Source organism: Heptranchias perlo, chromosome 15 (genome assembly GCF_035084215.1).
Source record: "Heptranchias perlo isolate sHepPer1 chromosome 15, sHepPer1.hap1, whole genome shotgun sequence".
NCBI classification, from domain to species: domain Eukaryota; kingdom Metazoa; phylum Chordata; class Chondrichthyes; order Hexanchiformes; family Hexanchidae; genus Heptranchias; species Heptranchias perlo.
In genome coordinates this window covers 56513624-56527512 of record NC_090339.1, presented here as the reverse complement: position 1 = coordinate 56527512, position 13889 = coordinate 56513624, and the positions used below count along the sequence as shown (strand labels likewise).

The window sequence follows — 13889 nt, the reverse complement described above, 5'->3', positions numbered from 1 at the left end:
CCTATCCGTTTCCCCCCCTTTAAGTCAGGGCCAATGGTCAGTAGCTCAGGCGGGTTACAGAGAGATCACGTACAACAAAATTTGTGATTTAGTTTAGTTTTAAAACCAAATTTCAATCAGTCAACTTTTATTCTTGATGAGGGATCAAGTTTCTGTTTAGGTTTACAAGGAAAATAGAAATGATTGCCCCCATGATTTCCCAACATACGTGGGTCAACAGGTAAGGTTCCTAACTACAGACCGTACTCTGAAAATCAACCCTCGCATTCTTTTCAGAATGGTATTGTTGTTTCAAGCACACCCTTTTCAAAATTAAAATGATAAAATGCTTTCATTCCAATGGAAAGTAATCCACTGTTAAATTATTGACTTTACTGCAGTGGAGGAAGTGCTTCATGCTGAGATCTAAACAAACCAGAGTAATAATTATTTATATATAGAAGTCTCATATCCATCATGTGTCCATCATACTTTAGATATCGCGCTTCAAAAACCATCTTAAAAAAAGAGAAATTCACTCATTTCATGATGCATTCTTTTGACTTGGAGCCAGAAATGTACAACTGATTTGAGCTCAACAATTTACAATTACCTGGATTTGCCCATTTAGATCATTTCCCCACACAGTGTACTTGAACATTGGCCTTAAAGAGACAGGCCAGATTCGCAGTTAAACATCACAACGGTGCTCCAGAACCTAGACTACCTTAGAGCAGCACTACAGGAGATCCCTCATTAGTTGACAAAGATCACCAAAGGTCAATGGCCAAAGTACCATTAGCCACAATCATTGAAGGACAAGTTCTAAGCAATTGGCAAGTGCAATGCGTAAATGAGCCGTACAGATCAGAAGGACCTAGATTTGATTCCCACTCTATGCCTAGATGGCTGATCTCAGCTAGATTGCAGTTGGTCTGCTGCACTTGGCTTCAACCCTCCCAGATTAGGAAGAGGAAATGTAGTCTGGGTCTTTGCTTCTGTTTGCTATCCAGTGGCGCTCGATAGAATTTGTGGGTGTGTGCACATCTGATGAGAATAACATCAGGCTGACCCCTTGGTCAAATAATGTGCCAAGACTCACTGTCTAGGCTCACACATGAAAAGTGACCATTTGTGTAAGGTACTGAGGGTGACCAGCTCCCCTGGTACTGTCCACCACCCACCCCCCCACAAATATGAATCAGTGCCTTCAAGAAACAAGTGAAGAAAAATGGAGGAAAATTAATTATTTTAAAACTATGGGGGAAAAAGTATCCTGATGGTCTGGACAGCACCAGGGATTGAATCTTTTGCTTTTTTTTTGTAGCATATATCCAATCAAATCAAATAATGGGTTGGGGAGAGAAGGCAATCGAGCTTCGTTCCGTGGAGTCTGGACATCTTGATGGAGTATTTATGCACAAGAAAGCACAGAAACTGAAATTCCTGTGTGAAAGGAATGACAAGGTGGGCAACGAGAAACAAGAGTTTTAGTTTAATGTGTAAGCGTTTGTCATGCTGGTCGATAAACTCTCAGTGCCAGAGTTGTTTTCAGTTCATTAGTCTGATCATTGGTACTTCATGAACACTTTACTGGAGAATCGCTGAATTCTCAGGAGGGGCTCAACTGTGTTCTTAACTTTTTTTTCCCCATTTTCTAAGCATTGATCAAGTAATTCCTTCTATCTACTATCAATTGTCAGCCTGGTTGAGTGGCCTCTGAATTATCACGTTGTGGGCTCGGGTTCCGTACCAGGGACTTGAGCACATGATCTCGGCCGTGCAGCACTGAGAGGGTGCTGCATTGTCAGAGGGGATGTCATTCAGGTGAGAGGTTAAACTGCAGCCCCTGTTCAGGTGGATATAAAAGATCCCATGGTGCAGTTCGAAGAAGAGCAGAGGAGTTTTCTGGTGTCTTGGCCAACATTCCCTCAACCAACACCTCCACAAACAGGTTAACTGGCCAGTTATTTCGTTGCTGGTGTGAAGCCTGGATGTGTACAAATCGGCTGTTACATTTACCTACATAACAGTGACTTTGGAACGTCCTGCGGACATGAAAGGCTTGATGTAAATGCAAGTTTTTTCTTTCTGTCTTACAGAGATAGGATATAATTTACAACAAACACAATATATATAATGCCTTTAACATAGTAAAGAAACCTGATGTAAATATCCAGATATTATAAGATATTTGCGGCAACAATACTATAACTGGCGGTCTGTGGCATTTGACAATTCAATTAACTAAGCCCAGATGATTAAATTATGACGTAAAATGGAGTAAGGATGAGTAGCAAGTGAAGTTGATACACAACATGGTGATCTTGTACCAGTTTATGTACCAGTGCAGTAATCCTAATTATTCAAGAATGTGATCTCTATTAAGAGTAGCTTAGCTGCTTTACTGGCTCAGATCATTAACACACTCACTTATTTCTTCCCTTTTAGGTATTCTTTGCCTCGGCCCAGTCTGGTGGAAGCAGTCAGATTTATTTTATGACACTTGGTCAGAACACTCTCCTGAACTGGTAGCCTCCGGGAATCTTGAAAACACTCTCTGAAGGTTGGGTCGTCCTGAAGTGACCATCTCCAAGTACTCACACCGCGTTGGCATAAACTGCTCTTGACTAATCGTGGCAATGTTAGGCAAGAGCTGACCTTCCATCTACAACTGATGCCACAGCTGGGCTGCCATCTGTTTCCCCAGTGACTAAAAGTGGTTGCAGTAATTCTACTGATTTATTTATATATATATGTGTGTGTGTATATATATAAATAAATACAAGTTAGGGTTGTTGTAGCATATAGAAAATGTATTACAGTACTGTTAAGCAAAAAAGTAGCTCAGTGTGCCAGCTGTTTGCACACGTACATGTGTACAAGGTCTTTTGCACAATCACGTCTTTACAGTTTAGTTGCTCTACAAGTGAAAACTTTCAGCATTTTACCCTGGTATTTTGTATATGCGGTATTTTGAATGGGTTTTATGTCAGTAGCACTATTATTAAGGCAATGATGTACTGTATTTTGCGTGAAAATAATTCTCGAGCAACATCCCTTTTCAAAGTGGCTTTCTGACCGTTCTGATATTCAGAGCACTGCGGTCGCCTGGCTTTGGATGACTTTTAAGCAGGTCGGTCAATCGCTACCAGGCGGTCACTAGAATTCAGTGAGGTAGATTTTCAACTTGCCGCCTGGGTGCAAAACTGGCATAGGAACATTAGGAACAGAAGAAGGCCATTCAGCCCCTCATCATTCATCTAGATCATGGCTGATCTGCACCTCAGCTCCATTTACCCACCTTTGCTCTATATCCCTCGATACCCTTACCTAATAAAAATCTATCGATCTCAGCCTTGAAAGCTCCAATTGTCCCCCGGCATCCACAGCCTTTTGGGGGAGAGAGTTCCAAATTTCTGCTACACTTTGTGTGGAAAAAATGCTTCCTGATTTCGTTCCTGAAAGGGTGGTGGAAGCAGGGTCAACTGTGGCTTTCAAAAAAGAATTGGATAGGTACCTGAAGGAGAAAAATGTGCAGGGCTATGGGGAAAGAGCAGGGGAGTGGGACTAGCTGGATTGCTCTTGCAGAGAGCCGGCACAGGCTCAATGGGCCGAATGGCCTCCTTCTGAGCCGTAACCATTCTATGATTCTATGAATGGCCTAGCTCTAATTTTCAGATTACGTCCCCTTGTTCTTGGTTCCCCCACCAGAGGATATAGTTTCTCCGTATCTACCCGATCAAATCCTTTTAACATTTTATGGATCAGTCAGTGGAAATTAAAATCAGGTGGTCTCAATAACGAGTTGTCGATCCCAAACCTCAGCTTTGCACCCAGGCGACAGGTGCAAATCTGCATCAGTGTTTTTGAAAAAGTTTCAGTATTTCAGCCACATCCACATTTCTCTCTCATTTTCCCTCAGCATTTAAATTGGAGCTCGATTTCTGTGCAAATTCTCCATTGTAAGAGATTACAGAAAACGTGAATGATAAAAGCTTGGCTGTGGGGCTGGTGAAGTCTTTTGAAGCGTGCAGAAGAATTCACTGCTAACTCCCCTTTGCAATACTACGAGAGACATTCATTCCATCTAAACCCGATCAACACTTCCTCTCTGAGTATAGTCGAGCAAATTATCTACCCGCTGTTCAAGAATCATTATGCACCCTTGATATATTTTCTTATACTTCATCAAGTACATAGACACAGAAGGCAGTGATGCACAATAGTGTCTTAAGTCCTTATTAGGAGAGGAAAAAATCAAATTAAAGAGACAAGTGAGCTTTTTTGAAAAGGGATTCTGCTCTTCAGCTGCTGTGACCCCTTTTGATGGGCTGTACAAGGATAATCAGTGCCCTTGAAGATGTATTTGACAGATACGTCTCTGAACAGATATTAGTCCCCTTTCAATGCTAAGTGTTCTGGTAATGCACCGATAACAACGATCAAAGTCGGGTTTTTATAAGTTTTGTCGCAATTTCTGCGGTGCTCCCAATGCTAGAGGGATGACCATATAGATGGGAAAGTAGGATTCGCACATTCCAATGGACAGGACTAGCAATAGCAAACCCCATACCTTCCAAGGATTCCCTGTACTATTATTCCTGCCTGCTTTATCGAGAGGATCACAAGTTCTAATTTTGTTGCTGAGATTGTCCAAGAATCTCAGAAAAAAAATTGACATCTAATGCTCCTTTTTCTTAAAACAAAACCTCCGAAAATCTTGTTAGCCATTCCATGCTAGCTTTAAAAGCAGAAAATACTGAAAATATATAGCAGATCTCTCAGTATCTAAAAAAGGTTAATGTTTCAGTTTGAGGCCCTTCCTTCAGTGTGTTGGCTTTTTGTCTGTCTGCTGTTTCATTTCTTTCCCTGCTTCTGATCCCCATGAGAAACGCTGTCACTTTTCAACAGCTATCTTGACCTGATTAGCCAGTCACATACAACCTGTGATATCTCCTCCCCATTTCCCCCTGCCCTCAGTTTTTTTCACCACACATCTAAAATTCATGGAGTTGTTTCTAACACTCCCTTGAGAAAAAGAGCACGAAGCAAGAGATGGAAATAAGCAAAAGAGAGAGGGAAATGAGCAAAGGGGCAGAGAAAGAAAAGAGAGAGCGCGAGCAGAGAGAGAGAAAGAAGCAGAGAGAGAGAAAGAACAAGAAAAAACAGAAAGAAGCAAGTTGGGGGAGAAGGACGCGAGCAGAGAGAGAGAAGGACGCGAGCAGAGAGAGAGAAGGACGCGAGCAGAGAGAGAGAAGGACGCGAGCAGAGAGAGAGAAACAAAGACAGAAAGTAGCAGAGAGAAAAACAAAGAGAAAGAAATGAGCAGAAAGGGAAATGAGCAAAGGAAGAGGAAAAAAAGAAAGATCAGGGAGACAAACCAGCAAAGTGAGACAAAGAAATCAGCAAGTGAGGCAGAGAGATAAAGGAAAATGAGTTGAGAGAGCAAACTAGCAGAGAAAGATAAAGAAACCAGAGAGAATAAAATATGAGGAGTAATACAGTCAGACTAATGATCTAATATATATCTTTAGATCACAATGTATTCACAGCTTCATGCTGCTATTGGTGAATTCCCACTTGAGTGTATGCTGGAAAAGGCATCAAGAAATGCAGGAGGGGTGAGAGGAGAAATCTGTTTAGACACAGAAGCACTAATTCACTGTTCACTCTGTGGACGCTGATATCCTGGCTATCTCTTTCAATGTCACAGGAGGAACTAATAATTCTATACCACAACTGTCAAACTTGGCTGTACTCCTATAGAAGATGGCTGTTAGACCCATCGGGCGTGAGTTTAGACTGGAAAAACAGGTGGTTTGGGGTCGGGGGGGGGCAGTAACAATCGCAAAAATCTAAACCCACCATCCAGTTTTCACGGGGACGGGACAAGGGCCGGGTGACCAACCCGCTCTCAGGAGGCAGGTCGGGCATTAAAAGCTTTTAAGGAAGCTGCAGGCCTCCATTTTTAAAGCTTTTTTGATTTTAGCCTTTGGGGGCCGGGATTCCCAGGCCTTCTCCTTCATGCCATGTGAGAGGAGGCGAGAAGGCCCGAAACTGCAGTTAAGTGCCTTTGTAGCACAGCTGGTGGGCCAGGAGGAGCAGGAGTGCTTCCACCAGGCCCAACAAGCCTACCTGCAGCAACTCTGCCCCCCCCCCACTGCGATCTCCAACACCGCCCCACGATCTACGACCCCTGCCCTACGATCTCCAATACCCCCCCACGATCTCCACCCCCATACGATCTCCGACCCCTGCCCTACGATCTCCGACCCCGCAATGACCCCCGACACTCCCCCCCTCCCCGATGAATGAGCCCCCGGATGACTGGCCCCCCGATGACCCCCCTCTCCTGATGACCCATCCCCCAATCTAACACTTACCTGATCACATCCTCTTCCTGGCTCTTCTCCTGTCCGACTGAGAGCCAGCCTGTCAATCAGGCAAATCCTTACACAAAATCATAAGGACGCCTGGTAAACCTGTGCTTCCAGGTTTCCCGTCAGGAATTCCACCCCCGCCCCCGGGCTAAAATCATGCCCATTGTGCTTGTACCAGTGCTGGTTCCACGTTTGAGCTGTCCACAGTAATCCCACTTCTCTACTCTTTTTCAAACTTTAATATTTTTCTTCAAATATTTATCTAATTCCTCATAAATGTTGTGATTGACTAAACTTCAATTGGCACTTGTGGTGATGAATTCCACATTCTAAGGTGAAAAAAATATTCTCATCTCTTTTATGCTTCTAGTACTTATTCTAAATGTATGTCTCCTTATTTCTGATGCACCAATCAGTGGAAATAATCTTTACCTTCTCAAACCCTTTCATTAGATCTCCCCATGGCCTTCTCTTCTCCAATGAATACAGTGTTCGCTTTTCAAGTCTCTCCTAATAACTACATCTATGTGACACCTTCCCCATGACTCCAATATGCTTTCTATACTGGGGTGAACAAAACTGCACACAGTCCTCCAAATATGTCTTAATTGCCTTGCTGTGTCCAATGCCTTGTATATAAAACCTTGAATTCTGTTTGCTCTTATGAATTTTTCCATATCTGCTTTTAAAGATCAGCTTTAGGTGCTAGATCTCTCTCTACCTCTACTCCGTTGAGTAATTTTCCATTTCTACTCACTGTTCTTCTTTCCCTAGATGTACTACTTTACAGTTATCCATGTCACCATGCACCTGCCCACTCTCCTAATTGTCAGTAAATTGCAGGCAGAGTCCAGTCTCTAACTGGTTCTGTAATAAAACAGGAACAAGAGTTGATTTCACCGATTGCTTTAATCAGCTTGGGGCTGAGCGATTGGCTCAAATGAATGGGGCGTTTTCAAAATTGTGTTTTAAGTTCAGGTCAAATCTTTGGGATGCAGGAGAGTCTGTTGGCTAGCCAATCAGAATATTTAAATGATTAATCTATGTAATACTCCGAACTGTACTGGGAGGAGGAGAGACTCCAAATCCTAACTTTGGGATTAAGCTCCAGAACACCGTTTTTTAAATGTAACCAATCCAAGCAGAGAAACCTTTGAAAATGCAGACTAGATCCGAAGTGAGTGGGGGTAATTTTGACTTTGGGCGACAGTGTAAAATGGCCGATATCAATTCAAACGTCCGTTATGCATCTCTCCCAATTTTCATTTCCAAAGACTTCCATTGTCATAAAATCTGTTTAGGACCTAGTGCAAGGACGTTTTGAGAAACACGTGGGCCTGTTTTTCTGTAGAATTATCAAGTTAAATGTCAATTTTATTTATTTTTCAAAAACATTGTAACCACACATAAGATAACAATGGGAAAAGATAATATTTGTTCATTGGGTTGCAGAATCGCTGATTGTTTTGAAACAGTCTACAAATAGGGATACTGCAGCTTTAGGTTATACAGCTGATACTAAAAACCATCAAGGTTATCAGATTCAACATTCCACTAGTTAGTGATAGACTTGAAACTATTAGCGACTGAACACTTTCATGACATTCCTTTGTCTGGTATTTTGGTGGAGGCATAAACCATTTAAAATAAATCAGCTATTGCCTGCATTTAAGTAGCAGATGAAGGAATGTGGACCAGTTCATTAAACACCTGCCTAATCTCAATTTCTGGGCTAATATCTCTTAATTATGCAGCAGGCTAGATTTTCCATCCAGTGAGTATGGCCCCAAAATTCCTGGGGAGCCCACTCCACTGAGCTAAGTGTGGCGGTGGTCATGCCCAGGCCCCAGGTTAGACACCCCATCCCAAATCCCAGGGACAAAGTCGCATAGCTAAGGTTGGCCACCGTCATCTGCAAGGGCACATCTGCGATAACAATAAATTAATCTCCCACTGGAGCCATTCTGCCACAAGAGACGGTAATCAATCCCCTCCAGGATCAATTACCTTATTCTACTGATGGTTTGGGGCCTTCAGAAGGCCTCGAAGGGACTCGCGCCAGGTCTCAACTGGAGTGAGTCATTCAAAGGCAGAAAGGGAGGAAAAACCCACCACAGCCCAGGAACTCCCCCCCCCCCCCCCCCCTCCCCCCTCCCCAAACCACCCCCCTTAATATTGTGGGGGCTGGACGATCCAGCCATGCCCCACTCCCCAGACTGAATACAACGGTCCGGTCTAAATGGGGCAGAATCTGGTTCCACCCCATTCTCCAGGCCCACTCCCCAGGCAGAAATCGACCCTACAGCCCCAGGAATTTCGAGGCCTATGATTCATTGGGAAATAATAAATCAATCTGCATGGACCAAGCATACTATTTTTAAATACCTTTTTTATGAATGTTTTAAATATAATTGAAATTGTTAAATGTATTAAAAAATCCACTGCGTTTAGTGGATTGTTTGTGCACTGCAAACATGATCATTGGTGACTTGAACTTCAAGGCATCTGCTTCTTATGCCAACCAGAATTTTTGGCTTACAAGCCAACAATTCCCAACAACCGTTTGATAGGCACTTTACTGTCAAAGGTGGTTTTTAAAAATGTTTTCTGCCTATTTCTAGTTCTTTAAATACCTGAAACTTATCTTCAAGTGAGAACCTAACAAAAATGTTTTCTTTTGAAAATGAAGGGTTTTAGTGAAACACCACTTCTACAAGAGCTTAAAGAAAAGTTGTGAAAGCACTTTAAAGGAACAGGAAAAATTACAAAGATTTTTCTCATTGTTGACAGCCAACATCGCAAGTTAGCAATTAGGGATTTTTTTAATTCTCTATCTGTGACTGAGCACCTGAATTCTTTGTAACATTTAGAATCACTGGGCCAATAATTAGAAAGAATCACAGTACTTTTACAATAAAACCAGTAGGACACTGAGAATAGCCATCTCATTTCCCGTTTGTTCCAATGCTTAAGAGAGACCTAAACCTCAGGGCTGATGTTATTCTTTCCATTGCTTGTTCTCCTTTTCATTTTACGCCTCTCTGAAGATCTGTGGGATGTTTTCCTACGTTAAAGGCGCTATGTAAATACAAGTCACTGTTGTTGTTCTTTCAGTTACTGTGACTACCTCGTGACTATTTCTTATTCCTCCCATCGTTGCACTCTGTGTTCACTCAATTTGGTTGCCTGGGTTGACGTGATGGACCAGATTACAGCATTGGGGGCATTGAGTGTATAGTAGTGTAATCAAAAGAATGGGAAATGGCTGGAAAGGTGATATTATTAAACAGAGAGAGGGGTGAGGAATGTAATAATAAGAATAACTTCAATACGAGATTTCTTTTACTCTAATCCATAGGGGTTCGAGATTTTTCTTTGTGGACTGCTTAGATGCATATCGTAGAGTCTCATGCACCATATGGAATGTTTAGATTATTGTTCTCATTAATGTGCATCTATCTCAAGCTGCAGACCTTGGTGTTGGGATTTATTCACCTGTAAGGCAAACGTGCTAAGAACAGGCCTTTTCAAGTCACCATGTGGCCACAGATTTTAAGCAGAACAAACCAGTAAGAAACAAAAGTAGAAATAGAGATGAGTTTCCAGGGTTTGTGTGCCATGTATGATACATTGGCCATGATTAGGATGTTCCTGCTTTACTAGTTTAAATGTTGGACTCATACTGTAATGGTGTTATAGAATATTAAGTGACTCAACTTAAGAGGAAGTGTTTCTTTAAGAACCAAGACTTTGATTTAAGTTCTCAAATATTAAATCTTCCCAATATCTATTATATATTAAAAGTATTTTGTATGTACACATTGCTAAAAATGTCATACATACTTTCTGCAACACCTTTCTGTCATACCTATTTCTGTCACACCTACATTATCTGCCTATCCACATTTATCATTTGACTGAGACTACCCAGTTCTCATTTCCAAGGTAGGTGTCACTGTCCTTCTTGCCAGAAGCTTATTCAGTGTCTTAACCCCTCTTGCACATCCTCCACCACCACACCAAGCCTCCACTGGGCTGTTCCCAGAAGTGATGTACTGACCTGACCCCCAGTCCACGGAAATAAGAAGGAGTTCTCCAGCTTCCTTGGAATCCTGCCTCCGCGTATAGAAATGTTGGGTTTCCAGTGATGGCCTGAAATTGGAGTTAAGTTGGTTAAGCATTTTTAAAAGGTGTTCTCCCGCTGCTTCCACACCTCAAGACCATCCTTCCAGCACCCCATTCCCCCACCCAGGATCAACCCCCCCCCCCTAACACCACCTAACCATATGGTCATCCTGACTCCCCAACACAGCTGTATGTTGTATCCACCAATCTATCTACATCTTGAAACATCCACCGTGCCATGTTCCTGTGTATCCTGGGCTTTAAAAGAAGGTAAGCGGTAAAATCAACTACATAATAAATATGTAACAGTAAAACCACCAATGTACACTTTCCACATATCTATGCATAGAGTGATGGAATTTAACTTGTAAATACCACTAATATTCCCACAATGCTGTGTAATAAAAATGCAATTTAACTTATTTAATCGACAGCCCTGGTAATATATTGTATGTTACATGAGATAGAACAACATATCCTTCGACAAACTATGACCATCCGCTCGTTCCTGATTAAAATGATCCAAGATGCGCGAAAAGTACTTTGTATTCTCATTGAACATTCATCTTAAATGAATGTGACTGCTTTTTGTTATTTTCTTGAACTAAATTTACTTGAATAAACATAAATGGGATAAATTTCAAAGAGATGCTTGTGATGGTATCAATGTTGACAGTTTTAAAATTATGTCCATCTAGCCCTATAGAAAGGATACTTTATTTTTCCGCAGCAACCCTCTCCAGAGAATGGAAATCCTGTTCTATCGTAATGTCTATCAAAAGGCAGACCAGGCTGTAATAAGATTTCAGATGTAACATTGCCCTGGTTTTTCTATTCATTTTGTTTCCCCCTCTCTGTGATTCCATGAACTCCTTGCTTCAGAACATCTCCATTGTTGCTCATTAAGTGAAGCATTGTGGGAAGGGATTCTCATACCTCCCAACCAATTTTCCACAATAATCCAATCAAACTCACCTTGTCAGAGAAGTTTGAGCTTGAGGACTAGACTGGGATTCAGGTTTGTGCTTGGTGAGAATCCAACATTCCAGCACAAATTGTAGATCTGTGCAGCCTTAGCTGTCAATTCACGATGCCACGTCAAACCTCGCCAGAGGACATTGCTGGAAGTTCTCCCTCTCAGGGTGAAGCAGCCAGTTTTTATATCTGTCGAAGAACCCCTATTAGCTGAGCTCCCACCCTATCTTCTCAAAAAAATAAAGCAAGGAATAAGCAGGTGATCCGGAAGACACAGCATTGATCATCTGTAAAAGTGCAAGGGCACCAAAAAGAGAATATGGGGGGAATTTTGACTTAGGGCAAAAGAGTAAAATGGGCAATATTGGATCCGCCGCCTGTTGTACATCTCTTCCGGGAGAGATGTATAATAGGCAGCTGATCCCATATTCCCCGTTTTACACTAGTGCCCAAAGTCAAAGTTACCCCTTATATTTCTTATCTCAGTTGAAGTATTTAATGTCCTTTATATCTTTGTTTTATTTTTCTACAGTATATTTTGAATTTAAGGATAGTAGAGGTAGATCACTGGAAAAAGCAGATACTGATAACACATGAAAATTAAGAGATGCCTAGTTTAAATAACACCAGTTATTAATAATGAATGGGTGAAGGGAGATGTCTGGCATTGTACTGTTGACACAGCCCTATGATTATGTATCCATTAGTTTTAACACTGCTATCTGTTATCATTTACCCATAAGCACAAGGTGAACAATTTGGTTCTGCAAAAACCCATTTATATACAACACTGCACAAGAGCAAATCAGTTGAAGCCAGTATATTTTTAGCAGAAAGGCCAACATTTCAACGCTGTAGCTTTGCTAGCCAGGTAGAGCCACGATTGGGTTCAGGTCCCACTCCCAAGTCTTAAGCATGAAATCTAGACTGACACTCCAGTACTGAGGGAGCTGCACTGTCAGAGGTGCAGTCTTTTAGATGTGACATTAAACCAAGGCCCCGTCTGCCCTCTCGGGTGGATGTAAAAGATCCTACTACACTACTTCGAAGAAGAGCAGTTGAGTTCTTCCTGGTGTCCTGGCCAATATTTACCCCTCAACCAACGCCACTAAAACAGAATACCTGCTCATTATCACATTGCTGTTTATGGGGCCTTGCTGTGTGCAAGTTGGCTGCTACATTTCCTACATTACAACAGTGACTACACTTCAAAAGTGCTTCATTGGCTGTAAAGCGCTTTGGGACTTCCTGAGGTTGTGAAAGGCGCTATAGAAATGCAAGTTCTTCTTCTTTGCCCTATAATGTCAAGGCCAATTCTCTATTCAGTCAGCAGTGATTTCTGCAAGGAGTTAGTTTTCCTTGTGGCTCCAGTTAGGAGAGAGGTTGACATCCTGTTCCCTATCACAATGAAGCTTTAGCCAAATTAGCTTTTGAGGTGCAGAACAAAAATGTATTTGCATGAAATAGATCAAAACCAAATGTTGTCACTTCAGATAGTCTGGGTTGGAATTAAATCTTTAAAGTTGCAGGTTCATAAGAGTTGTCACAATATTTTTCAATAATATCAAAATGTAATCTCTAAAGAAGAGCCAAGGAAGCCAGTTCAACAAAATATTTTTCCTAGAATATCCCAAATGAGAATAATTAGGTTTTTGCAGTAGTGAGGTGCAGCTTACGTACTTTTACTATGGTCCAATGCTTTTCAGCCTGGATTCCTATCAGTCCTGGAGTCACAACCCAATGAGAAGGGGCATGATATCAATGGTGTGAGGACACGCATCCTGCACTTCACTGAAACTGAACATTGGTTCAGCACTGACTTCATTCATTTACTGATTAATGGTGCAGTCATTTAGAAAAACACTGTGCGTATACAAATCCTATTGGGGTTTGACAATAATAAGGTGTTGTTGCTGCATAAAGTTTGATGGCTGCAAGCGCCTTGGGATGTTCACTACTTTACAATACTATATAAATGCAAGTTGTTTAAATAACATGTGTTGCACAATATTAGCTAAAATGAGCATAGAGGGGAAAAAATGATTATTTGCTTGCAAAACTCGTGAGACCGGTCAAAAAATATATGCAGCAACAACATCCCTGCAATGACACTCGTCTCATTGCAAGGACAGTTCGTAACACATTGGTCTTGACCAATAAGAAACTTTACAAAATTAATATATGGTGCACAAAAGGATGAGATGGAGTTTGGAATGATTTTTAAGAGCATGAGTGAAGGTTGCAATCAGTAGTTAGGAGCTTTGGTAAAGGATATTTGAAGGCTCATCAGTTTTCATACATCAGATTTTAATACTGGATAGAGGGAATGGTTGCCGTATCTTGGGAGTATGACAGAATATAGTCAGTAGTAGTAAATGGACAGATGTGTGGTTAATTGTGTAATATTTCATGGTTCATTGTGTTCAT

The 13889-nt window shown here is 41.6% G+C and overlaps 1 protein-coding gene across 2 annotated transcripts in view; it reads left to right on the top strand.

Moving 5' to 3' along the window:
- Nucleotides 1-11132, top strand: part of si:zfos-2326c3.2 (mitogen-activated protein kinase kinase kinase kinase 4) — a 255016-nt gene extending 243884 nt beyond the window's left edge. For both annotated transcript variants that reach the window (XM_067997295.1, XM_067997294.1), the window contains 2 exons: nucleotides 1307-1446; nucleotides 2431-11132. In XM_067997295.1, the coding sequence (XP_067853396.1) occupies nucleotides 1307-1446; nucleotides 2431-2514 (224 nt within the window). In that variant the 3' untranslated portion in view covers nucleotides 2515-11132. The remainder of the gene's footprint in view (nucleotides 1-1306; nucleotides 1447-2430) is intronic.
- Nucleotides 11133-13889: the final 2757 nt, after the last annotated feature.